General features: G+C 36.3%; 1 protein-coding gene across 2 annotated transcripts in view; it reads right to left on the bottom strand.

Moving 5' to 3' along the window:
• Positions 1-2,077: 2,077 nt before the first annotated feature.
• The window catches only part of LOC106884114 (endoplasmic reticulum transmembrane helix translocase), a 30,511-nt gene continuing 6,812 nt past the window's right edge, over positions 2,078-25,776 (bottom strand). For both annotated transcript variants that reach the window (XM_089339286.1, XM_089339287.1), the window contains exons 4-27: positions 25,164-25,351; positions 24,727-24,955; positions 23,748-23,817; positions 22,924-23,030; positions 22,503-22,635; positions 21,422-21,601; positions 21,000-21,137; positions 20,080-20,200; positions 18,995-19,146; positions 17,997-18,169; positions 17,310-17,420; positions 16,852-16,977; positions 15,164-15,272; positions 14,012-14,118; positions 13,009-13,101; positions 11,989-12,085; positions 11,656-11,729; positions 10,396-10,518; positions 9,300-9,417; positions 7,925-8,121; positions 6,636-6,778; positions 5,863-5,974; positions 4,968-5,111; positions 2,078-3,501 (exon numbers count right to left, since the gene is read on the bottom strand). In XM_089339286.1, the coding sequence (XP_089195412.1) occupies positions 3,394-3,501; positions 4,968-5,111; positions 5,863-5,974; positions 6,636-6,778; positions 7,925-8,121; positions 9,300-9,417; positions 10,396-10,518; positions 11,656-11,729; positions 11,989-12,085; positions 13,009-13,101; positions 14,012-14,118; positions 15,164-15,272; positions 16,852-16,977; positions 17,310-17,420; positions 17,997-18,169; positions 18,995-19,146; positions 20,080-20,200; positions 21,000-21,137; positions 21,422-21,601; positions 22,503-22,635; positions 22,924-23,030; positions 23,748-23,817; positions 24,727-24,955; positions 25,164-25,351 (3,153 nt within the window). In that variant the 3' untranslated portion in view covers positions 2,078-3,393. The remainder of the gene's footprint in view (positions 3,502-4,967; positions 5,112-5,862; positions 5,975-6,635; positions 6,779-7,924; positions 8,122-9,299; positions 9,418-10,395; positions 10,519-11,655; positions 11,730-11,988; positions 12,086-13,008; positions 13,102-14,011; positions 14,119-15,163; positions 15,273-16,851; positions 16,978-17,309; positions 17,421-17,996; positions 18,170-18,994; positions 19,147-20,079; positions 20,201-20,999; positions 21,138-21,421; positions 21,602-22,502; positions 22,636-22,923; positions 23,031-23,747; positions 23,818-24,726; positions 24,956-25,163; positions 25,352-25,776) is intronic.

Consider the following 25,776-nt stretch of genomic DNA (forward strand, 5'->3'; position numbering starts at 1 on the left):
TAAGACTGAACCCAGAACCATGCGGTTGGGAAGTGAACTTCTTACCAAACCTGTTTCCTCTTGATGTTTCATACTGTTAGTGTATTACAAAGCCATTTTATGAATGGTTTAATTTAATCTTAAGTAAAAATTAAACACAACAATGAAACCAAGTTGTCTTTTTAATGAGTAGAAACCAAAATACATTAAGATAAAGAAAAGACTCCCACCTTCTTTCAATTAAAAATAGAAAAAACAAACAAAAAATTACAAAACAAAACAAAACCCTAAAATCAGAACGATTTTGATGGAATGGTATTTAAGATGAGCTTTATTCCTAACACTGACATAACAGCTTGTCTTTGAGTGCAGCAAATATTAACTGTATCTCTATTTCAGTTTTATCCATTGGTAAATCCCCTTATAAAAAATAAATAAAAACTATATTTTTCTGTATTATTTCACCCAACTTTGTTTTGAATGAAAATAATTTTTTTAGAAATCAAAAAAAAAAAAAAAAAAAAAAAAAAAAAATTCAAGAACTATTTAAGAAAACAAAATCATATATTTTGCAAATGGTACTCTTTTCAGAACTGCCCTCATTTATTCAATTATATATATATATATATATATATATATATATACGCACACACACATACATACATTTTATATATATATATATACACGCAATATACGCAATATACACACTCATACATGTAATATATATATGTATATACGGTTATAGATCTATTACAGATTTCTTTGGAATGAAATTTCTGGGCTACATGTTAAAATTCTTTGGAAAAATAGTTGAAAAAAAAAAGGGATTATTTTTTCAGATTATTTTTTCAGCTTACCCAGCTCTTCTGTTATACTAAGAGGTAGAAAACAGGGGTAATCTTAAACAATAGAGTAGGAAATTATTTAATTTGCCAACCATTGTACTTTTTTTTATATTTATATATTTTTAAACATCAGAGATTACAATTCTGTAAAAATAAATAAAATTTTTTTCCAAAATTTTAACCCCTGCTTCCACTCACTTCCATAAAAAAGAAATTTTGAAACAAAACTATTTGTGAAAATTTTATTGTTGCATAATTTTTCAATCTGTCACGTTTAAAAAAATGTGAAGCTTCAAACAAATTAAAATGCAAAGTTATGGAAAGAAAGATGAATTAAATCCCAAAAATATTTTTCAATTCAAATTTTGAAGAAAAAAATGAATTTATGTATGATTGTGATCTCCAGTGTTGAAATCATACAAACCTAAAGAAATGATAGTTTTTGACAAACTAAATAATTTCTGGCTATCCTATAGAATCACTGAAAAACAAAATATAAAGAGCACTGAAAAATGCTCCTGGGGCAGCTGTAAAAATGAATATATAATTTTGAGATTTATTTTACCCCAGCATGTCCACAGCCCACTTGCCAAAGCAAATAGAAGTGTTTATATGTGTGGTCATTGTTATCATCATCCTTGACCGTCTGTTTTCCATGCAGGCATGAGTAAGTTGATTTGACCAGAGTTGTCAAGCAGGAGAGAGCTGTACCAGGTTTCAGTCTAATTTGGCCTGTTTCTATGTCTGGATGCCCTTCCTAACATCAACCACTTTAGTGTGTATGATATAGTGAAGGTGAGTGGCTTAATGGTTAGGGCATTCAGCGAACAATTGTAATGTCATGAGTTAGGTTCCCCGCTAGTGTGTTGTGCCCTTGAGCAAGGCTTTTTATCTCAAGTTGCTCTAGTTCACTCAGCTGGAAAAAATTGAGTTGTACCTGTAATTCAAAGGGGCCAGCTGCATCAACGTTCTGCATTAAGCTGAATCTCCTTGAGAACTACATGAAGGGTAGATGTGTCTGTGGAGTACTCAGCCACTTGCACATTAATTTCATAAGCAGGCTGTTTCATTGATTGAATCAGCTGGAACACTCATCGTTATAACTGATGGAGGGCCAATTATGTAGGATAAATGTAGGTGTGTGTATGTGTGTATATATAATTAATAAATATTCCTTTTTAAGATACCATTTAAATAATTCTTCAACATGGAGTTAAAAGAAAATCAAAATACAAACAACAAAAACACATACATCCAGTTCCAATCAATTTGGCAACGATCATTTTATTGAAGAGATTCTAACAAGAAGTCATCAGGTTACTACTTCAGGAAAATGGTCTGCGTTTACTGGTTAGGTACAACAAGTTCAGATATGTCTCTTTGGAGCAGCTAGTTCACAGTTGTACAATTAATTATCATCATGGGAATAGTTTAAAAATTTTAAAAAAATAATATTTAAAAAGGTATCATCTCATATTTGGGGAGGGAGGTGAGGAAATGGCATGTATGTATATACTTGTATATATATATAGATGTACATACATACATACATACATATATATATATACATATAAGCAAACCATTCCGATCTTTTTTCTTTTTTAATCTTCGTTATAGATTAATGAATTATTTATCCCATTATCAACAACCTTAATAGTGAATTATATATATATTTTTTCACTTCTGTGACTGTCTAGAAAAATGCATTAATAGAAATTCAAAATTAACTTTATATAAATATTTAAACTGTTATTAACTTTTAAATTTAAATCTAAAGTTATTATTATGTTTGCAGAAGAAAAATTAATAAAATTAGGACTTTTTTAAAAAATAAAATGAAAATTTTTTTCTTCGCCATAAAAATTGTTAAATTAAAAGAAATAAATATTCAAGAAATATTTTTTGCTATTTTTGTTTCTTTTTTTGCTTTTCAATATCTTTAAGTTGAAAGAAATATTTAAAAGGTTTGGTTGTAGTAGAAATTTTGAGTGAAAAAACAATTTTTTTTTTTTAATATACAGTATGGAAAAAAAAAAAAAGAACTATGTAAGAACAGAACCCCCCCGTTTTCACATTTTTTTTGTACATGCAGCGTTTGTATGCATTTACTGCAGGATTGTCTCTTTTTTCTTTTTTTTTTCTTTAGAATTAATGTCAATGTTTTTGGAATAAGTAAGAATGACAAGAAAAGAATGGTGGCTGGCAGCGCCAACAGTTTTCAAATCAATGATTGGAATACATGAGATCAGATGTGATGAGAGTGAGAGAGAGAGAGAGAGAAAGAGAAAAAAAGATCAAAAGTAAAACAAAAATAAAAAATAAAAAACAACAAAGATCCCATGGCAGCCATGGGTTCAAGGTTGTGTAATTTCAATAATAAATGCTCTGGGACTCAACATCTGTGTAATTTCTTTATTGCCTGGTATCCGAGCCATTCCTTTTTGTCTTCTTTAAAAAAAAAAACAAAAAACAACTCAAAACAAACAAAAACAAAACAAAAAAGACCCCCCCTCCAAAAAAAAACACACACACATCAACTTCCACCCCACCCTGACTTCCTTTCTTTGATTCATACTTTGCGTACTTTGCCTTTTCCAAAGAAATAGTGACATATTTTGTCGATCACGAAAGAACCAACCATATCTAAAAGGATGACAATCACCAGGGTTTGGCAGAACTGGAGAAGAGAAAAAGAGAAAGAGAAAAACAATTAATATACGTCTTAGAAAATTAGTTGATTACAGAATAAAAAATACTATACAAATCATCATCATCATCATCATCGTTTAACATCCATTTTCCATGCTGCCATGAGCTGGATGGTTTGACAGGAGCTGTCCAGACTCCAATTGTCTGTTCTGGCATGGTTTCTACAACTGGATGCCCTTCCTAATGCCAACCACTTTGTGGGGTGTGCTAATTGACTTTCATGTGCCACCAGCACAGGTGCTTTTATGCAGCACCAGCACAACTGCATTTTATGTGGCACTGGCACCTGTAAAGGACAAGCCTGTATGTATGGATGACAGCAATTTTACTTGGCTTGATGCCTCTTCTCAAGTACAGTAAATCACCATAACCACCCCCGGTCCCTTATCATTTCCCCAGTGAGGCCCAGCATTTCAAGATCCTTTCTCACCACTCCCTCCCACGTCTTCCTGGGTCTACCCTTTCCACAGACACCCTCCACAATTAGAGCTTGGCTGGGTCAATTATTTATATGGAAATATCATGGGAACAAAAAGTCTTTTGTTTTAAAATGATAAAATTTTGTGTTTTATTTTTAGGAGATGTCATCATGCCTGTGCGATTGAGAAGCTTGCTTTGTAGTCATGTGATTTCAGGTTCAGTTCCACTGCATGGCACTTTGAACAAATGTCTTCCACTCTAGCCCAGGGGTGATTAATGCCTTGTGAATGAATATGGTCGATGGAAACTGTGTGGAAGCCAGTTGTATGTTTATGTCATCATCTTATCTTTTAATGTCTGCTTGATGTTGATAATGAGTTGGATGATTTGACTAGAAGAGATGAGCCAGAGGGCTCTGCCAGGTTCCATGTCTGCCTTGGCAAGGTTTCTATAGCCAGTTACCCTTCATAATTTCAACCACTTCACAGAGAGGACTAGGTGCTTTTTAAGAGGCACAGGTGAGGTTGCCAAGTACCTTCCAACTGAGCAGGGTATAGACTGGAGGAATAAGAAACTGTGATAGAGGGAGAGGAGCAGTTGTCTTGCTGAGGAGGACAGAGAAAGAGAGAAACATGAGGTCCAGGTACAACATGAATATAACACAAAATAGGACAAAAGAGTGGAAAAGGTGGTAAGTGCACTGAGTGAAAAGTGTGTGTGTGCTCCTGACTTAGCAGTTTGGTGAAAGAGACTGATAGAATAAGTACCAGACTTAAAGTACTAGGCTTCCACACAGTTTCCATCAACCAATTCCATTGGTCAGCCAGAGACTATAATAGAAGACACTGAACCAAGGAGCCATGCAGTGAGACGGAACTCAAATCTGTGTGGCTAAAAACTGAACACTGTGTCCCTGAGGCCATGTGGAGAAGTTGGTGTTCATATGACACAGAAATTTTTATTTTTCAAGAATATAGAAAGAAGAAACCGCAATGTCTTGCAGGCAATACTTACATCACTTGGAAGTTCTACAAGTTGAAACATATCCAGCATCTGTGGGAAGATTCCAGAAGCTAATAGCAACACTGTAGAGCCAGATATTAATAAACTATACAATAGGGGTTTGTTGTCTTTTAAGCCTTCCATAAATGGTTCGCCCTGGTGAAGAAGAGAAGGAAAACAATATTATGCGTTTGCTTTGTATCAGGGGCGGACTGAGCCGTTGGTCAATCAGGCACTGCCAGAGGGCCTGGAGCTCTGAGGGGCCCCGCACTCTACATGTTAACTCTACCAAAACACACAAAGTGGCCTGGTAAACAGTTATGCCTAAGGGCCCTTAATACTCTCAGTCCAACCCTGCTTTGTATGTGTATATATATATGTATTCTGGACAAGATCCTAGGTGTCACTCTCTTCAATAGTGCTGTCTTATCTGCACACTTAAATGCAAGTGAGATGTGGGCTGCTGTGGAACATCAATTGACTACAATGCAAAGGACTGTAGAAAGATCTATGCTTGAAATATCATTGTGAGAGCATATCTGAAATGAGTTCATTTGAAAGAAAGTGGAGTGAATGCTGTAATGGCAGAGGACCAAAATTCTACTCCTGGTAAATAACACAATGTCCATGTTAGGTCGGAGATTAGGATTACCTTTTGCTAAATATTTTATAACAATTGTAATAATTGACAATAAATATATATATATATATATATATATCTATATATATATATATATATATATATAGAGAGAGAGAGAGAGAGAGAGAGAGAGAGAGAGAGAGAGAGAGAGGAGAGAGAGAGAGAGAGAGAGAGAGAGAGAGAGAGAGAGAGAGAAAGAGAGAGAGAAAGAGAGAGAGAGAGAGAGAGAGAGAGAGAGAGAGAGAGAGAGTTTTCAGTAGCACTTACAGTGTAATTTACAAAGAATGTAGAAACTTGAAGTGTCACAGAAATAATATAAACTGTGGTGTTGAGCAAATTGGGTTCAAATTTAGCTTCAAGGTCAACTTTCCGATACTCACTGAAAATGTAAGGAGATAAAAAGGTAAATATATCATGTACAGATATAACATAGACATGGTGTTAAGAATTTGGTAAAACATTATATATAGTGTAGGCATGGGTTTGATTCCAATGTGTGGAATCTTGGGCATCTGTCTGTGACAATTGATAAAAAGCGAGTAATTAAATGAATATTCAGGTAAGTAGTAATGGGGCTGATATAATTATTATAAAACCAAAAGTAAATGTTGCCTACAATAGCTTTGGGATGATACAAGCTTCTTCAATGAAGCTTGGCAGAGCCTCTCATATATATATATATATATATATATATATTGTCATCATCATTTAACATTTGTTTTCCATGCTAGCACAGATTAGATGGCTTGACAAGAATAAACAATGACATCATTGAAATTTTAATGCTACAATGTAATGCATGATTAATTCAAAACACTTTGATTATATAAACATTACATTTGACAGAACAATCTGAATGCTAAAGGGTCAAACAGATGTTTGGAACATAACTTAGAAATGAAATTTTGGCGGAAGGATTTACTTTAGATTGCTTTAAAACATGAAGTTTGTATCAAAGAACCAGGAATCAGTCTCAAGTAGGTTGGTACCAAAAAGCTAAAACATAAACAAATAAACAAACAAAAACAAGAACTACTTACTCGTATCCTGAGCGAACTCTGGCGTCTCTAACCAAGTATACCAAACTTGTAAAATGGACTACAAACTGTCCCAGCACCGTTAAGATGGTGTAAATATTGAATATATTAGGTAAAGGCCGTTCTTTTGATAATGTACGTAAAGGCTGGCAAAGAGACGGAGAGAGCAAAAGGTTAAAAAGAGAGACCAAAGAAAAGAAACATGATATTAATAACAGTCAATAGTAACAATATTTAAGGGGACGCACTGGCAGAATGGTTAGCATGCTGGGAAAAATGCTTAGCGGCATTTCACCTGTCTTCATGTTCCAAGTTCAAATTCCTCGTGCAGTTGAATTTGCCTTTCATCCTTTTGGGGTTGATAAAATAAGTACCAGTTGAGCGCTGAGGTTGGTGTAATTGACTAACTCTCATGACTGGAACTTGCTAGCCTTGTACCAAAATTTGAAACCAAGTTAACAATGTCTTGGAGAAGACATTAAACTACAGTCAGTGGTGAGGCTTTGGTTTGGGAGTTTGGGGGTAATATGGAACCAGCCCTTAGTCATTACTATTTCCAGGTCTGTTCTGATCCGGGACAGGAGTATCTGTCAAGGACCCCTGTTATGGAGCTAATAGCAGAAGATGGTCCTGTGATTAAGGAAAATAGGTCTAGAAGAAAAACTGGCTCCTAGATATGGGCTAAACAAGCCCTTTGATGTGTGTACATGCCCGGGGGGGGGGGCATGTGAACCAGTTCCCTCTAAGTGTCAAATAAGCTCTGTGCCTCAAGGTTAAGTGTAAGAGAAGAAGAGATTAACAGAGTTAAGTGCAAATAAACTGGCAGAAGGTAAGATGACCTTGTGTCTTTCCCAAGAAAAATCATGATTGCCAATGCCTGTTGGCATGACACATGGGGGGTGGGGAAGAGGAAGAGCTGATAATAAACACATTATATATCATCATCATCATCGTTTAATGTCCACTTTCCATGCTAGCATGGGTTGGACGATTTGACTGAGGACTGGTGAACCGGATGGCTGCACCAGGCTCCAATCTGATCATATATACCACATACAAAAGAGAAATGTTCAGGTTTCAATTTCCAGTTGCAACTGTTTCACTTTACCATCACAGATGATAGTTTTGATAAATGTACGAATACCATAAAAGATCTGAATCAATCCTTGTATGATATTTACAGAGACAATCCTCCAAAAAAGATCTTTGCCTACTAAAAGCCAGGCAAATAACCAACTACTGTAAAACGAAAGGATATATATATATCTCGGAAACGCAACAAACAGACTTACCTTCGACCTGGAATTAAAGAGAAAACAACCAGCTAATAATAGTCCTTGTATTGTTTGTTGACTGTCACTGAATTTCACACCATCCAGGTATAGCACACTCTGGCTGTAGGCCAATATCAAAGCACTAAGGGCTAAAATCTTGAACATCTGCAATGTTGTAACCAAAGTGCAACGCCCTTGTTTGATGATATGGCAAACTAAGGGGAAAAAAGAAAAAAAAAACCCCCCAGAAATTATTCAATCCTTACATAAAAACATGAGCAGTTTTAGACAATGTGGAAGAACTGCTGACTAAAACAGAAAGCTGCATTGCTGTGTAGTTAAGAAGTTTGCAACCACAATGGTTCTGGGTTCAGTGCCACCACATGGCACCTTAGGAAAGTGTTTTTCCATTCTAGCCCTGAGTGACTAATACCGAGTGAGTGAATTTGGAAGATGGAAACTGTTGTGCGTGCGTGTCATTGTATACATCCCAGATCTTGGCAACATGTGTTGGTGGGTTTATGTCCTTGTAACTTAGTAGTTCAGCAAAAGAGACTGAGGGAATAAGTACCAGACTTAAAAATAAATAAGTACTGGGGTTGATTTGTTTGACTAAATCCTTCAAGGTGGTGCCGCAGCATGGCCACAGTCCAATGACTGAGACAAGTAAAAGATGAAAGAGATTTCAGTTGTATGAATGAACGATGACAAAGCTCAGACATGGCTGTCGGCTATGTAAAAAGGTTTGTTTTGCAACCAGTATATAGCTCTGAATTTTATCCCAAAGCATGGCACTTGGGGCAAGTGTCTTCTACCACAGCCCTAGTTTGACTGATGTGTTGGATGAGTCAGTTTCTTGAGGCACATTTTCAATGGCCCAATGTCCTTCCTGAGGCCAGACATGTTTTTCACAGAAGACTGCAAATGAATGATATTGTTTGTAATACAGTGATGTTCAATTTACAACCATCATGCGATGGCATGACAGAAACATAAATACACATATAAATACATACACAACAGACTTCTTTTAGTTTCTATCAATCAAATCCACTCACAAGGCTTTGATTGGTTAGGGGTTATAGTAGTAGACACTTGTCTCAGGTGCCATGTAGTGGAGCTGAACCTACAAACATGTGGCTGGGAAGCAAACTTCTTAACCATTCAGTCAAGCCTCCATCTAAACTTATATAAATCTGTAGGTGTTGGTAATAGGAATTGTAACTTAGCATTCAACAATTAGAGAGTGTTAAAATAAATACCTGACTTTCTGGATATTTTGTTTTCATTGTGTGCATGTGTGTGAATGACTTAAAATGGATACAAAACAATGAACAAGAGACACAAAAACCTAGAAAGACTTGGCAGTGTTTAGTTACCAGAATTTACTTACCAGACATAGCAGAAGACACTTTGGAGCTAAATGGAGCTGCAATACTCGCATCCCCTAATCGAACAACCTGAGCTTTTTCTTCTTCTTCCATTTGTTTCAAGATGTTTGCTATTTTTTTCTAAATAATAGATTAGAAGATTTTTGTCATTAAGCAAAACACATTTACCAGAATCAGCACAGTAAATTAATCATGATGACTCAATGACTTAGGGAGGGGGGGAACCACCAAAACATCTGAATATTCCCAAAATCCTAAAGGAGAAAAAAACCTAGATGGATGTTAGTGCCTTTTAGTGGCCACAGAGTTAACAAAAATTGGGAAAGGATCTCCGTATGATCCCCACCTATCAAACGTTTCAGTTACATCAAGTCAGGTAAATTTTATGGGGACAACTCTTGACAGCAGACACACCTCACCTGCTGACCAAGTAAATACAAAATCAGTAAAAGAAAAAAAATTTCTATGTGGTTAAGTTTGCTTTGCCATCACACACAACTTTTAAGGAGTTAGTTCCTATTTTGTGAAGCAGATCAATGAGCTTTCTCCTCTAGGACAACTGGTCTATGACTGGTAAGATTACCAGATATATGTTAACTATCCACAAACGACTGGCATTAATAGGTTTGTGACCCATGGGGAAATGTAGAATAGTGTTCTACCAAGAAATACAATGTGATACCTGTAGCAGAAATCAAGCTATTGGCATTTGATTGAACAGCTCAATATCAGTGTCCTTATAGTTGAACTTATGTCTACTCTGTGTCCCCATGATCAAGTAGACATTTAATTCTCAATTATCCTGTCCACCAAACTGGACGTTAAGTACTAAAGGAGTGTAATGTAGTTCCTAGCTGTAAGAAAGAGCACTGTGGATGTTTTGGTTGATAAAGCAGATCATAGTTAATCAATCAATCACAGTTGTTTCCACTGTTTGGTGGAACACAGTCAACTCAATCATTCTAATCAATATCTGATATGATGGAATATAACTAATCAATCAATTTATAATTGAAGTTTCAACCAATAGATGGAGCATAGCTAAAGATTCTACTGGTTAACCACACACTCGTTCAACAATTATTTCACTGCACTTACCTCAGGGTATGCAAGATTTTCTCCCCGATTAATTGCTCTCTGTTTGGCAATTCTACTTGTACACTTCCCTCTCGTCTGTGGTACCTGTACTCGGTCAGTAGAAGTACCATCTGTATTAATGTTCTGTGTGAAATTCAAAATTAGAACAAAATTAGCTAATGACAAAAGATAGCAGACTAACAATAATACAAGCAGGACTGTGCTGTGTGCCCTCCATCTCACCCCATCTGTACACAATTAAAGCAAATGAATAATCCAATGTTAAAAGGTAATTCTCTTTATATGAGTCGGTATCATAAGATATATCTCTTATATTACTATTATGAATGGCTTGTACTAAACTATTATGAATATCTTGTGCTACTAACTGTTACGAATATACATTATTTACATTTGATGGATATTTGTCCTCATCTTGTTTGTTGTTAACACGTTTCGGCTGATATACCCTCCATTCCAGGGGGTGCGAGCAGGGCCAGATTTATAGTGGGTCAAAGAGGGCAATTGCCCCAGGCACCTTTATTCTTATATATATTATTACTTTAAGGGGTGTGAGAACATATTAAAAGTTTTTATGGGTGCAGGGCATAAAAAAAGGGTTGGGAACCACTGAACTGACGGATGTTGCTAAGTACCTGGGGAGTAATGCTCAAAAGTATGATATGAGGAACTGAAGGAAATTACATTCTCGCTAGACAAGTAGTATAGGAATTGTTTGCTAATTATTTATTAATAGTAATGAATGTTTCATTTTATGGTCTTTAAAGATCTTTAATAGTATTATAATTCTAATTAATATATGATAAATAAATACTAGGAGTGCATTTTGGAAGTCAAGTGAAGGGAGATAACTCCATGTAACCCCCCCCACCTCAGTACCAATAGCGATTACATAGGAACCTAAAATACATACACGCGCGCACACACAAACACATATACATACATACATACATACATAGACGTAAATGCATATACGACGGGTTTCTTTCAATTTCCTTCAACCGAATCCACCCACAGGGATTCGGTCATCAAATGTGTAGTAGAAGATACTTGCCCAAAACAGTGCGACTAAACCAAAGACAACATGGTTGGGACTCATAGCTATGTCTGCACCTAATCATGCTTCTGGTATTTTCACTGCTCTAACACAATTAAGTCCATCCAATACATAGTACTTGGTGAAGGTTGATGAATCTGACGAAGCAATTTTTCTCACAGTAATTATAAATCTCAGCCAAATTACTAATTACAGTTACTTACCTCAGATTTTTTACTTCTTTTTTTGTCTAATTTTTCTGGAAATCTTTCAGGGCCATTTGCGACAAGTGCCACACCTACAGTGAGAAAATATTGAATGAATAAGATAGTTAAAAAACCAAAACAAAATTGTAGGGTACCATGTTTTGCAGTTTAGTCTCTGCATGATGTGTAATGTTGGTGTGCATGGATGGTGAAGCACAAATGAACTGAGAGGAAAACTGAGAAATGAACAAAGTGATTTAGGAGGCTATCTGGAAATAAAATAAAATAAAATAAAATAAAATCAAAAAAAATCAAAAAAAAAATCAAGAAATTATATGAAATTTTCCTCACCAACATCTGCATGTTTCAAAGCTCCAACATCATTTGTTCCATCTCCACACATGAGTGTAATAAAACCAACATCTTTGAATAGTGTAATTACAAATTCCTGAAATAAAAAAAAAATTCAAAAAATTCAAAGGGTAAAAAAAAGAATAAAGTTAATAAAAATAATATATTGAATTATTCAAATTAAGATTATTTTTCTTTGATCATAGGTGCAGACATGGGTATGTGGCAAAGATATTTGTTTCCCCCCCATGTAGTTTATGGGTTCAGTCCCACTGTGCAGCACCTTGGGCAAATGTCTTTTACTATAGCCTTGGGCCAACCAAAGCTTTGTGAGTGGATTTGGTAGGTATGTATGAAAATGCTTGTGTCTCCCTGTCTCGGCTTCATATGATAGTTCCAAACGAATGTCCCCTCATTTTAGCATTCACGGAGATGGCAGGATCACTCCAACAGAATGCCATGCTGATCTTACACTTCAGCAAAATGTCTTTATGAGCCTACACTTCAATGTTACACTCCAGTAGAGTATCTCTACAGTTGAGTGCTTCCAAGCCTACACTCTTGTAGAGTCCCTAACCCTTTATATTCTGAGTTCATATCCTGTGGTTGGTAATGTTGTTTTTCATATTCTTCTGGGAGGAAACTGACAAAATAATGCAAGAGATGTGCCAAGCTAAGTAAAATTGTTGTCACCCATACATACATGCTTGCCCTTTATGGGTGCCAGTTCCTCATAAAATGTACTCGTGCCAGTGCTGTGTAAATTCACCTGTGCTGGCAGCATGTATAAACCACCCAGTACACTCTGTAAAGTGGCTGGTGATAGGAAGGGCATCCAGCTGTAGAAACCATGCCACAAGAGATAATTGGAGTCTGGACAGCTCTCTGGTTGGCCAGCTTCATGTCAAACTGTCCAAACATTAAATGATGATGATGACAACCAAATCAAAATCCTCCACCACTCCCCATACCATTCTATGTCTGGTTCCATTTTGTTGATGTAAGAAATGAATAATTTACCTTCTGTTTCGGTGCAACCCGAGCAAAAACTTTCACATTAGGAAGTAGGGTTTTCATGAGAATAGGATCTAAAGTTTGGAGATGAGATATACTCTGTAAATGAAAGAGAGAGAGAGAGTAAAATATAAAATGAAATATATTTATATATGAGGATATATTTACATATACATAAGTCAATAGTCCAGTGAGGGTACGTGGCCCAGCGGTAAGAGTGCTCCACTCACAATCACGAGATCATGAGTCTGATTACTGGACCAGGTGGTGCATTGGTTGCGCAAAATACTTCATCTCATGTTGTTCTGTGATCATTTTGACACCTGGTGAGCAGCACACTGTATACCTGTGCAGGTAATGTCAATATGATGAAGGAAACAGCACAAAGATTTGATCAACACTGGTTTCCAATTTTTGCACAAGGCCAGCAATTTCGGGGGTAGGGGGTTGTTCGATTCCACCAACCCCAGCACTCAACTGGGATTTATTTTATTGACCCCAGAAGGATGAAAGAAAAAGCAGACTATGGCAGCATTTGAACTCAGAAGAAATGCTGCTAAGCATTTTGTCTGGCATGGTAACGGTTCTGCCAGTTTGCCAACTTACATTTAATGGCAGGAGTAAAGTCAATTCCACTGACCCCAGCGTTCAGTTGATACTTATTTTATTGACCCCCAAAAGGATGAAAGTCGAAATCGACTTTGGCAGAATTTGAGATCATAAAGATGGACGAAAACAGCGCTAAGCATTGTGTCCAGCATTGAAATGATTCTGCCAGGTGCCTTAACATTTGATCAATATTAACAAATCATCTGTGCAGGTGGTTCAGCAAAAAATTGCAGAACCATCTTTCTCAGACTTGAGAGACAGCCATCAGTCCTGTAATAATAACCAGCAGGTGAACAGTTCAGTCATAATAATTAGCTGGTCAATAGTTCCAGTAACATTTCCCCAAGGGTCTGACAACATAAAATGCTGAGCAGGCAAGCCTCACATGAAACAACATTACCTGACCAGTAATACACAAATCATACTCCTTTATCAGTTTCCGCAAGTTTTCCATTCCTAAATTAAAAATCAAAGTATCATCAATCGACTGCCAGTGCCATACATCAGCTGTAAAAGAGTAAAAAGAAAAGAGAAGGTAAAAGTTAGGTGATTCCTGAACATCACAAAGTGATTTTCTAAAATGTTTCAATGAGTTTTGCGAAGATGAATGCTTAACAATGATGATGGTTACATGCCAAATATAAGTTAGGGAACTGCTGGTCAAGTGGGTAACATAATTACCCTAAATTTAGAAATAAAGGTTATCAATTAAAACCCAGTCTGGGACCATATATATATATATATATATATATATATATATATATATATATATATATATATCTCCAGTCCAGTTAAGAATACCCCTGATGCATTGTGCGAAATGATATGCTTGAGAAGTAAAACCAATATTGTAGCTGTGGTCAGTGCCCACTGACTGGCTCCCGCGCTGGTGGTATGTAAAAAGCACCATCCGAATGTGGCCAATGACAGGTCTGCCTGACTGGCTCCTGTACCGGTGGCATGTAAAAAGCACCATCCAAATGTGGCCGATGCCAGTACCCCCTGACTGGCCCCCATGCCAGCAGAACGTAAAAAGCACTATCCGAACTGGCTCCTGTGCTGGTGGCATGTAAAAAACACCCACTACACTCTTGGAATGGTTGGTGTTAGGAAGGGCATCCAGCTGTAGAAACATTGCCAGATCAGATTGGATCCTGGTACAGCCGCTGTCTCTCCAGACTTCAGTGAAACCGTTCAACCCATGCCAGCATGGAAAATGGATGTTAAACGATGATGATGATGATATATACATATATATATATATATATACATTATTTATTCAGGAACAGAACTCCTTGTGACAATCAGACCAAACTGATTGAAATGTAATGAAGACAAATATATTTAAAAATAATAAAATTGCTATTCTTAATTACTTTATATTCAATTAGTAATTGCTAGCCTAATTGGGATGACCCGTTATTAAAAACAATTACTGAAAAAAAAATTGTAAATTTAGTTTAATCACCCATCCCTACAGAAAAAAAAACAAACAAAAAAACCCCCCAAACATTTTGAGATGAAAAATCCTCCAAACCAAAAAACAACTTACAGTGAACGTTGGGAGGTTGTAGTACGAGTGTGTGTTCACTTTGAGTGATTCTCAACTCTTGAGCGACGTGGCAAGCTGTTAATGGGTTGTCCCCAGTAATCATAACCACCTACAGAAGATGGACACAACAGAGAGAAAAAGAGAACTTTGGAAAAGAAGATGATATTTCATTATGAATACATAAAAGAAAATAAAAAAAAATTGCTCAATGTATTTAGTTGTTTGAAAAATCATACTGTGCGTGATAAGTGCAGATGTGGATATGTGGTTAAGAAGTTTGCTTTCCAACCACATGGGTCCTGGTTCAGTCCCACTGCATGGCACAGTGGGCAAGTGTGTTTTACAGCCACAGATTGATCAAAGTCTTTTGAGTGGATTTGTAAAGTTCCTGGCTTTAAGGATATCACAAAAGGCCTGGTTCTTTTACAGGGCTTAGAAAAACTGAAAGACTGCTGCAATAAGTTTTTAAACCCGAGAGGGGGATATGTTGAATAAAATCCTCCTGTATTTTCTCTTAGCCAAAGCCAGGATCTTAGCAGCAGCCCTTCATACATATAAACACACACACACACACACACACGCCTGTGGCAATGTGTTTAGGAATAGTTGTAAACAAGTGTCACAGTCATGCAAGTGGTGTCATTTATTTCCAATCTCCCACACACTCTCAAGACAATATGTCTAGCCATGGGGAAATATTATCTCACTTGGAGAAAGGTGAGCATTGGCCATTGAAAATCTGCCTCAATAAATTCCATCTGACCCATACTAGCATGGAAGAGTGGACATGATGATGATGATTGTGCATATGTGTGTGTATATGTATGAGGCTGGAAATTTTGGTGGGAATGAGAAAGTCATTTAAACTGACCATTAGTGTTTGACTGGTACTTTATATTATCGATTGTTCAAGATGGATGAAGGATAAAGTTGACCTAAGCAGGATTTGAACTTAGAATGTAAAGGCTGTAACTCAAAACTGCAAGGTACTTCTTTTTTGTATTTTATCGCTGAGTCAACAGGGAAAAGCAGAGCTCATGACTCTTTTTAAGGGTCTCTGAGACCAGCAAGAAGACAGGAGAGAGTTATCCTTCAACAGAATGCTTGGTCTGACTATTTACAAGCGAGCAGGCCTGTAAAGATACCCAGGGACCAGGTGGTGGTGGTATTAAACTGGGTGACACATTAAGTGTACCCAACATGTAGGCCTGGCAAAGTTTGAACACACAAAAAACAAACAAACAAACAAACACCATAAAGCATCCTATCTAACACTAATCACTCCACTTCCTGTCCAAGAGTGGTCCTTAATTCTGTCAACCCACCACAAAAGGATGAAAGGCACTCAGAGGGAACCAGATCCCATCAAGTTCAAAAGGCAAGTGTCTTCCATTAAATCTTTGAGCTGTCCAATACCTTGAGAGTGAATTTGGTAGATGGAAAACGTGTGGAAGCTCATTGTATGTGTGTGTGTGTCTGTTCGTCCCTCACATTGTTTGACAACCAGCACCGTTTTGTTTATGTTCTTGTAACTTAGCAGTTCAGCAAAAGAAACTGATAGAATAAATACCAGACTTTACGTAGATTTGTTCCACTAGAAAGGAACCTTTCAGGGCAGTAATCCAGCACAGGTGTAGTTCAATGACTGAAACAAGTAAAAGATAAAAGACGATGATGACAACACGTACATGATGAGATGACTGTTGAATTTCTTTGATAACCGCATGAGAGTCAGTCTTCAGTGGGCAGGAAATGATGACAAATCCAGCAAACTCTAAATTGCATTCTGCAGCCTCTCGGGTCAGTTCTCGCACCTTTTCAAGAAAGAAACAACAAACAAACAATAGTCACAAAGCTACAAGAAACATAAAGCAACAATATTTATTCCCTTAACCCTTTAGCATTCAGATTACTCGGTCAAATGCAATGCTTATTTATTCCCATGGTTTTGAATTAAACATGCATTATGTCTTAGCTTTGAAATTCCAATGATGTCATCATTACCTCCGCCTTAGCGAAGATGGAGGTATGGCAATAGTACATCAATATCATACAGATGAATACATATATATATATCGATTTTGCTATATATATTATTGTAACATCAAAGAAATGTAAGAATAACACTACAAAGGGTAACATATACCTGTTGGTGAGTCAGAACCCCAATAGTCTTGTGGCCCAAAGCCAAAACTCGAGCTCCTCTTCTAGCCATAGCCAAATAAACTTCATCATAGTCTTTTGGTGGATTTTGAAACTGAAAATAAAAATAAAATAGCATGATACAATATTGAGTGATATTAAACATTATAAACACCAACTTGAGTCATTACAAAAAAAAAATGTAAAAAGAAAAAGACTTCTGAGGAGGCTCTGTACATGTGCAGGGCCTGGGCTAGAACCTTTTCAGGGAGAATAATCCTTCTGGTACCAACCTGCCTAGAGCCACATAAATCTCAATTAAATTTAAGATCCATGGCTGGGTTTGAACTCAGAACTTCAAGGCATATGGTTCAACATACATAAAATGCCACCAATCCAGTGTTCTGGACTAATATATACATTTTTTTTATTAACTTCAAAAGGATGAATAGCAAAGTCGATATTGACAGGACTTGAATTGAGAACAGAAAGGCTCAGCTCAAATACCACAAGGCATCATACTGGATGCTCTGATGCCCCTGCTGCTTGCAAACATAACTCACCCCTCAAATATCACATTCTTTTAAGATGAGACTAGGGTTCTCTGGAGTCCATGGTGTCTCCACTCATTCACTGACCACATTACGGAGTGTATTGGATGCATTTTCAACTACTAATCTTATTCACTTACCATAGCTTTAAGGGTTTCTGGTGCTCCTTTGACAGTGGCAATGTATTCCGTCTCACCAGCAGTGGCAGAGTAACCGGCTATCACAGACATTCTTTTCAGTGCACTGGAGAAATGGAAACGCTGGAAGATCTTCAATCCATGGGTTTTTATTTTCGTTGGTATTACAGCATCATCTGTAAAGACATGATTCACCATGTTTACATATATCATATGCGTCCTAATATACCTGATTTGAACAACATTTATAGCTATAATAAATCACTCATCACTGTGTGTGTGTGGTTTATCTTGTTTCTCTCACTGGACAATGGTCATCCTGAGGCAATACCTCGAAGGATGTTAGTTGAACAAATTGACCCAAAACTTATTTTCTAAAGTCCGGTACTTGTTCTATCAGTCTCTTTTGTTGAGCTGCTAAGTTACAAATGCATAAACAAACACTGGGGGTCAGGGACTGGGGCAAATACACACACATGGCCGGCTTCCACACAGTTTCATCTACCAAATTCACTCACAAGGCATCGGTTGATCTGGAGCAGAAGTAAAAGACACTAGCCCAAGATGCCACACAGTGGGACCGAACCCAAAACCACATGGTTTCAAAGTGAGCTTCTTAACCAACAGATGTGAACTAAACAGCAGTAATATCAATCTGTAGGTTATTTTCAAATAATTGCACATAGCTTGAATAAAATTCCCCACATTTCCTTTTACCCTTAGCATTTAAACTGGCTACATCCAGCCCATATATTCTACCTGCTTTATGTTCAACCCAGATCCAGCCTATCACACCTACCCAACAATGTCATTCTAAAGATAAAGAATCACATCAATGAAATCTCAAAGCTATGAAATGATGTCTGATTGATTCAAAACAATGTGAATAAATAAGCATTACATTTGACATCGTTAACTGAATGCTAAAGGGTTAATTACAAATGCTCTAAAGAAAGATTCAAACAGTTTTAGGGGGTCATATAAAGAAATCTGTAACTCACTCCTTGTTAATTTCCACTCAACGGCAGAGAGAGTAGCTTTTTCCAGAGGATCCCCAATAAGTTCGTCTTCCATTTGAACCAGAGAGTGGCACGTAGCCAGAACCTGGTTGGTTGTTATTGGTGATGAAAGAGTCGGAACTAACTTTTTACCACTTCAATGCAAAAGAGATAAAAAATAAAAAAAACGGATAAATTCATCATTATGAAAAGCAATGACTGAAATAATTTGTGTAGTTAGGGCATGCATATAGTTTTTGTAGTTATAGCAACAAATATGACAATCAAAAATATATATGTATATATGCATGCTTCAGTTATCTATCTAACAATCTCTCTCTCTCTCTCTCTCTCTCTCTCTATATATATATATATATATACATGTATGTATAATTTTCCTGAAGCATTGTCTGATATATGTTTTTATTTTTATCAAAGCCGAAACCATGCAAGCTATTAAAAATTGATGACACAGTCTGATGATTTGTACTTTCACCTGGTAAAAGCATAAACCATTGATTTGTTTTATTTACTTGCATTGTTTATGTTTAAAAAAAAAAATATATATACACATATATATATATATATATATATATATATATATATATATATATATCCTTGAGGTCAGATGAAAATGAAAGATTTCAAGTGGAAACTGATAAATACATGTTTCAACCAGTTAAACAGTAACAGTGATGCAATATTGGTATTTCATAATGACTGCTTGGATCTCAGGTTTGAAAATGATCAAGAATTTGAGGATTTAGTTGGATAATTTAAATTCAGGCATTTGAAACATAACTGAAAATAGAAATGTAATTATGATGGAAGAATTTAACTTAAATACGAACATTTTAAAAAGATACTGCTTGGCACCAGTGACATCGCAACTCATTTCTACAGCTGAGTGAACAGGAGCAATGTGAAATAAAGTGTCTTGCTCAAGAACACAACACGCAGCCTGATCTGGGAATCGAACTCACAACCTCATGGTCGTAAGTTCAATGCTCTAACCACTGAGTCATGTGCCTTCAACTCTGAAAATAATCATATTAAAAAGGTAAAAAAAGAAGAAAAAGGAATCTTACTTTAGTCCAGCCACTCCTTCAACAACTAAACAATCGCTGGTCAGTGTCCCAGTTTTGTCGAAACAGCAGATGTCCAGTTTCCCAGCAGATGGAATTCGGAAAGGTTCTGTACAATATATATCTGGGAAGAGGCAAGAAATAAAATTCATGAAGACATTCTTGGAGATATTTTTAATAATGAGGTTTGTAATGGGAGAGAGAGAGAGGGGGGTGAGGAGAAGGCCTTTTTAGGTGTGGATTGTTGGTGTGTTGGACAAAAAATGCAATGTTGTATTTAGTTTACGACCTGTTACATTCTGAGTTCAACTCCAATGGAGGTCAGCTTTGTCTTATCTTTCCAGGGTTAAGTACTAGTTTGGTAATCCACTAGATCCAATACACAAAAACAATGTCTTGTGTATTATCGTTTTAATATCCACTTTTCCATGCTTGCATGAGTTAGATAGAACTTGAAATAGGTTTTTAATTGCCAAAAGCTTTTCCTGTTGCCAAACCTCACCTGTTTCCAAGTAAGGTAATATTTCCCCCCAATCCCTTGAACAACAAACAGCTCAATGTGTAGACATGTTTTCATAGAAGATTACAAACAAATGACTCTTTGTATGAAGGTGAGTTTGCCTTCAGTTAACTGAATTCAAGACAAAAGGAAGACACACACTTTCACAAACACATGCAACAGGCTTTTTACAGTTTTTATCTACTGACAAATCCACTCACAAAGCATTAGCCAGCCCAGGACTATACTAGAAGCCAATTGCCCAAGGTGCTGCACAGTGGGACAGAACTTGAAATCCCATGATTGCAAAGTGAACATTTTAACCATGTAGCCATGCCTGTCTATGTTAAGAAATCAATATTTACCATTAGTTATATAAAAAGTAAATTAAATTTTTAAAAATTACAACTATAAAACAACTTACTGAATTTAATAAGAGCCAACAGTGAGGTGTTGACTGCAAGAGATAATTCTATTGGTAGTTCTGGTGGAACGACCGAAGTCAAGATTATTGCACATTCCAAGAATAACTTGTATCTGTTTCTATCAGGATCCATTGTTCCTATAAAAGAACATGAAAGAGAGGCAAGATGAGAGAGACAGAAAAGGAAAGAGAGAAAGATAAGAAGAGAAAGAAAGTGAGAAATATTTTATTTGGTAGAAATAATGTTTGATTCTCTTTAGATTTTTGGGGCACAAAAAAGTATAATTGGCTACAAAGTTAAGTAATGGACTTGCCCAAGGTGCCAAATGGTGGAATTGAACTTGGAACCATGCTCAATACATGAAATAGAAAAAAGAAAGAAAGAAAGAAAAAAGAGAAATGTATTAAATTGTTTTTTTTACCATAAACCCATACATAAGCAGCAGCTATGATTGCAAAGAACAGCAAAAAGAGGATGAAGAAAAAGGTTTCTAAGTTATTTGCAGTTAAATGCTTGGTGCCGTATAAGATGGTTCGGAGAAGTTTACCCTGAGAGGTGTTAAAGCTGTGGTGTAGCACATAGGCGATGCACATATTGTCACCTGAAACAATAGAACATGGAGAAATCTGTTACTTTGTAAAGTGAAACAAGGGTAAGCAATGAGAGCTATATTTGAGGACATAATTGGAACTCTCATACTGTTACGTAACATGATATACATAGACACCAGCCCTATATGTCTTTGTAATTTTGGGGGGAAAAAAATGGAAAGAAAAAATAAATGAAGTTATTTAAAAACTATGTTTGTAATTAATTGAAATGCAAAATGAGACAATTGGGTGGGTGGCTGTTTGGATGTTGATGTAGCATGGTTCACTGGACATTCAATCTGATTTGGGCAACAGTAGTTTTTGGCACTGGTGGTAATCACACACACACACATACACAAATATAGATGTACACAAAAATATACACACACACAGACAGGGAGTGAAAGGGAGAGAGAGAGGTTGAGATCAAGAGGGGGAGAGAGAGATGTTACAATTTATCAATTGAACACAATTGACATAAACACTTACACATATATACATCATCATTTAAAGTTTGTTTTCCATGTTGACATGGGTTTAACAGCTTGACAGGAACTGGTAAGCCAGAGGCCTTCACCACGCACCAATAGTATATTTTGGTATGGTTTCTATTAATGCTAACCACTTTACAGAATGTACTGGGTGCTTTTTATGTGACATTGGCACAGGTGCCTTTTTACATGGCTCTGGCATGGATGCCTTTTCATGGTGCCGACCACATGAGAGAGAGAGAAGCGGGGAGAGGGAAAGATAGAGAATGAGAGAAAAATTAAAACATCTGATGCCAAATAAGTCAGCATTGAATTGGTGGCACCAAAATGGCTGAGCCAAAACGCCTCATACTCCACTGAAATGAGGCTAACATTAATTTATATAAAAGCTCAATATATAATTTATTGAAACGATACGTACATTTTAGCCCAGCTGCTGTTTTACTTGGTGCTGAATGCTGTACAACCTTTGTCCCTCCATACAAAACATGCAGCTGACCATCTGTTTCAATGTTGAAAACATGAGTGTGGTCAGTCAAGTTTTCAACAGGTTCCTAGAAAGGAATAAAAAAAAAATAAAAGAGTAAATAAGAACATTGATATATAGTCATATATTTGAAGGTTGGGATTTCACTCCGTTACTGAGTCTCCCACTAAACACAGAATACTGACTGAGTGAAACCTCTGCTTCCAAAAATGAATAAACTTTACAAGATGCATTTAATATTTTTCTCTTCTTTGTCAATCCAGAGGAGGGAGAGAGAGAGAGAGAGAGAGAGAGAGAGAGAGAGTGGAGTTTAGTAATTGTAAAGAAAACAGCAGAGAATCATTAGATTACTCACTTTCATGACTGGTACTGACTCCCCAGTTAACATGGACTCATCAACAATACAAGGTCCACGTAACAGCAGTAAATCACAAGGCACAAGTTTTTCATCTTGAGTACGCCCTAAGAAAAAGAACAAAACAAAAGAAAATGAGTCCTAGTTGAACTGTTGACTTGCTAGTTCATAAAGGTATACTCTCTGCTGAATACAAGAGACTAATATATACACACATACATACATTATCATCATTGTCTTTAATGTCTACATTTCCATGCTCGCATGATCTGATGGAATTCCTTGCCTGTTACTAGTCCTCAATTGTTTCCAGGTAACATGATATTTTTTTATGGAGAGACATGTTTTTCACAGAAGATTAGAAGCAAGTACTGCTTATATGAGGTAATGGGCACATACAACCATCACTTGACATCAAGACAAAAGTAGACATACATACAACAGGGCTTCTTTCAGTTTCTGTCTACCAAATCCACTTACAAGGCTTTGGTTAGCCTGGGGTTATTGTAGAATACACTTGTCTAAGGTGCTGCACAGTGGGACTGAATCCCAAACCACATGGCTGGGAAGCAAGCTTCTCAATTATATAATCACACCTGCATTTACATTATATATATATATATATATATATATATATATATATATATATATATATATATATATATATATATTATATATATATATATATATATTATACATGCATGGACATGCTATATACACATATACACATACATGACAAAACAATGGGGGAAGTCAAATCAAAGATGATCTGCAACTATACAAAAACAATGGCATACACGAAAACTACACTACAAATAACACACCTATGGACACGATGTCTCCAGGAAGAAGTTCATCACTGTAAATTCCACGCCAGCGCCTATTTCGGTAAACCTACCAAAGAATAACAGAACTTTTATCAATGACAAAGACAAATGGTAATAAATTGTGAGAGATTATTAAATGGTAATTAGTAAATTGACTGTTAATATAACGTGGGAAACTGAGAGATTCTTATCAAGTCAAATTCTATTTATAATGAGTTGAAAAAATTATCTCAAATACATATTTTGGTTAAAAGAAAAAAGGAAGGGAAGACAATTCCACAACTTCAATTAATGCAAAATAGAATGTTGTGAGGAGTGAGTGTCATCTTTGGTAATACTTTTGTACTTGGTTCACTCATTAGATTGCGGCCATGCTGGGGCAGCTTATTTCTTTTTTACGCTTAGTATTTAATTTGATGATTTCTATTTACTGTACCAGTAAGTCACAGGGCACAAATACCATCTTTTCCAGCAGTGACAAATGTAAAAAAAACAGACAAACATATACACACATCATCATTTAATGTCTGTTTTCCATGCAGGCATGGGTTGGACGGTCTGACAGGAGGTGGCATGCTGGAGAACTGCATCAGACTCTAATTGTCTGTTTTGTCATGGTTTCTATGGTTGGATGCCCTTCCTAATAATGCCAACCACTTTAGAGTGTGTACTGGGTGCTTTTTATGTGGCACCAGCATGGGAACTTTTTACTTGGTGCCAGCACAGCGCTTTTTACATAGTACCAGCACACATGCACAATATACAGTATACATACATATATCCTAATTTGAAATTTGACTTTATTAATTTAAACTGTTTAAGGATTTATATAATTATTTTTTGTGGGATGGGGTGAGTGAGGGTGAATTCATACTTGTTTTATCAATAATTTCCTTTTCTTTGGACAATTATGTTTTTAAGTTTCATTCTTCACAGTTAAAAAGAGAAAAAAAACAAAACAACTGAATCAATTTACCTGAATGATGTAAGGTTTGTTACCCATTTTCCGTATTTCAGTCATGTTGCGGAGTTGTTGTTGTACGAGAGTCGCTTCAAACGCAACCAACATGATTAAAGTGAAAAGACTGTAATACCAGTATTCTTCCAAACTCCACAGAGCAACTCCAAACACTTGGAAGATGAAGAACGGTGCTGTAGCTCTTTCTTGAAATAATTCCATGAATTTAGGGACAATCATTTCCATGCTACAATGTGAAAATAAAGAAAAGAGAAGGTTGAGTTAGAAACAGCAAAATAACTATTTATCTACATGGCTGCTGTCTAATGACTGAAACAAGTAAAAGATAAAAGATGTGTAGTTTTGTCCAACCCATGCCAGCATGGAGAAAGTGACATCGTTAAATATGCAGATGAGTACACCCTCCTCATTTCATTAATTGAGTAATTACTTACGTGTTCTTTCCATACTTGTATTCAGCTGCTTTAATTTCAACTTCGTCAGGATAACCCTTCCATTCCAAAAACTGTTTAATACTCAAATCGACAGGGAAGTTGAGAGGTAGAAACTGTTTCTTCTCATCTGCACTGTAGACATACTTGGTTTTTTGAAACCAGAACCAAGCCTCTTTTTTTAAACTAGCCTAAAAGACAAAAGAAACAAAACTTATTACACTGAATGTATGTCATTATGATTTTAACATCTATTTTTCAAGGACTGCATGAGTCAAATGGAATTCATTGAAGCAGATTTTCTACTGTCTGATGCTCTTCCAGTTGCCAACAATCATCTGTTTTTAAGGTAATATTTTCCCCATGGCAAGACATGGTTTCATGGAAGATTGGGAATTAGTGACACTGCTTGTATAACAGTGAATCACCGTTACAACTATCAAACAATATCAAGACACGGAAGCATAACCTCCGTCAACATACAGAGACTGACAGACACACCTATGTATACATGATAGGCTTCTTCCTGTGTCTGTTTACCAAATCCACTCAAAAGGCTTTGGTTGGCCCAGGGCTATAATAGAAGAAACTTGCCCAAGATGCCATGTAGTAGGAC

Source organism: Octopus bimaculoides, chromosome 21, assembly GCF_046866305.1.
Source record: "Octopus bimaculoides isolate indiv1 chromosome 21, ASM4686630v1, whole genome shotgun sequence".
Taxonomy (NCBI): Eukaryota; Metazoa; Mollusca; class Cephalopoda; order Octopoda; family Octopodidae; genus Octopus; species Octopus bimaculoides.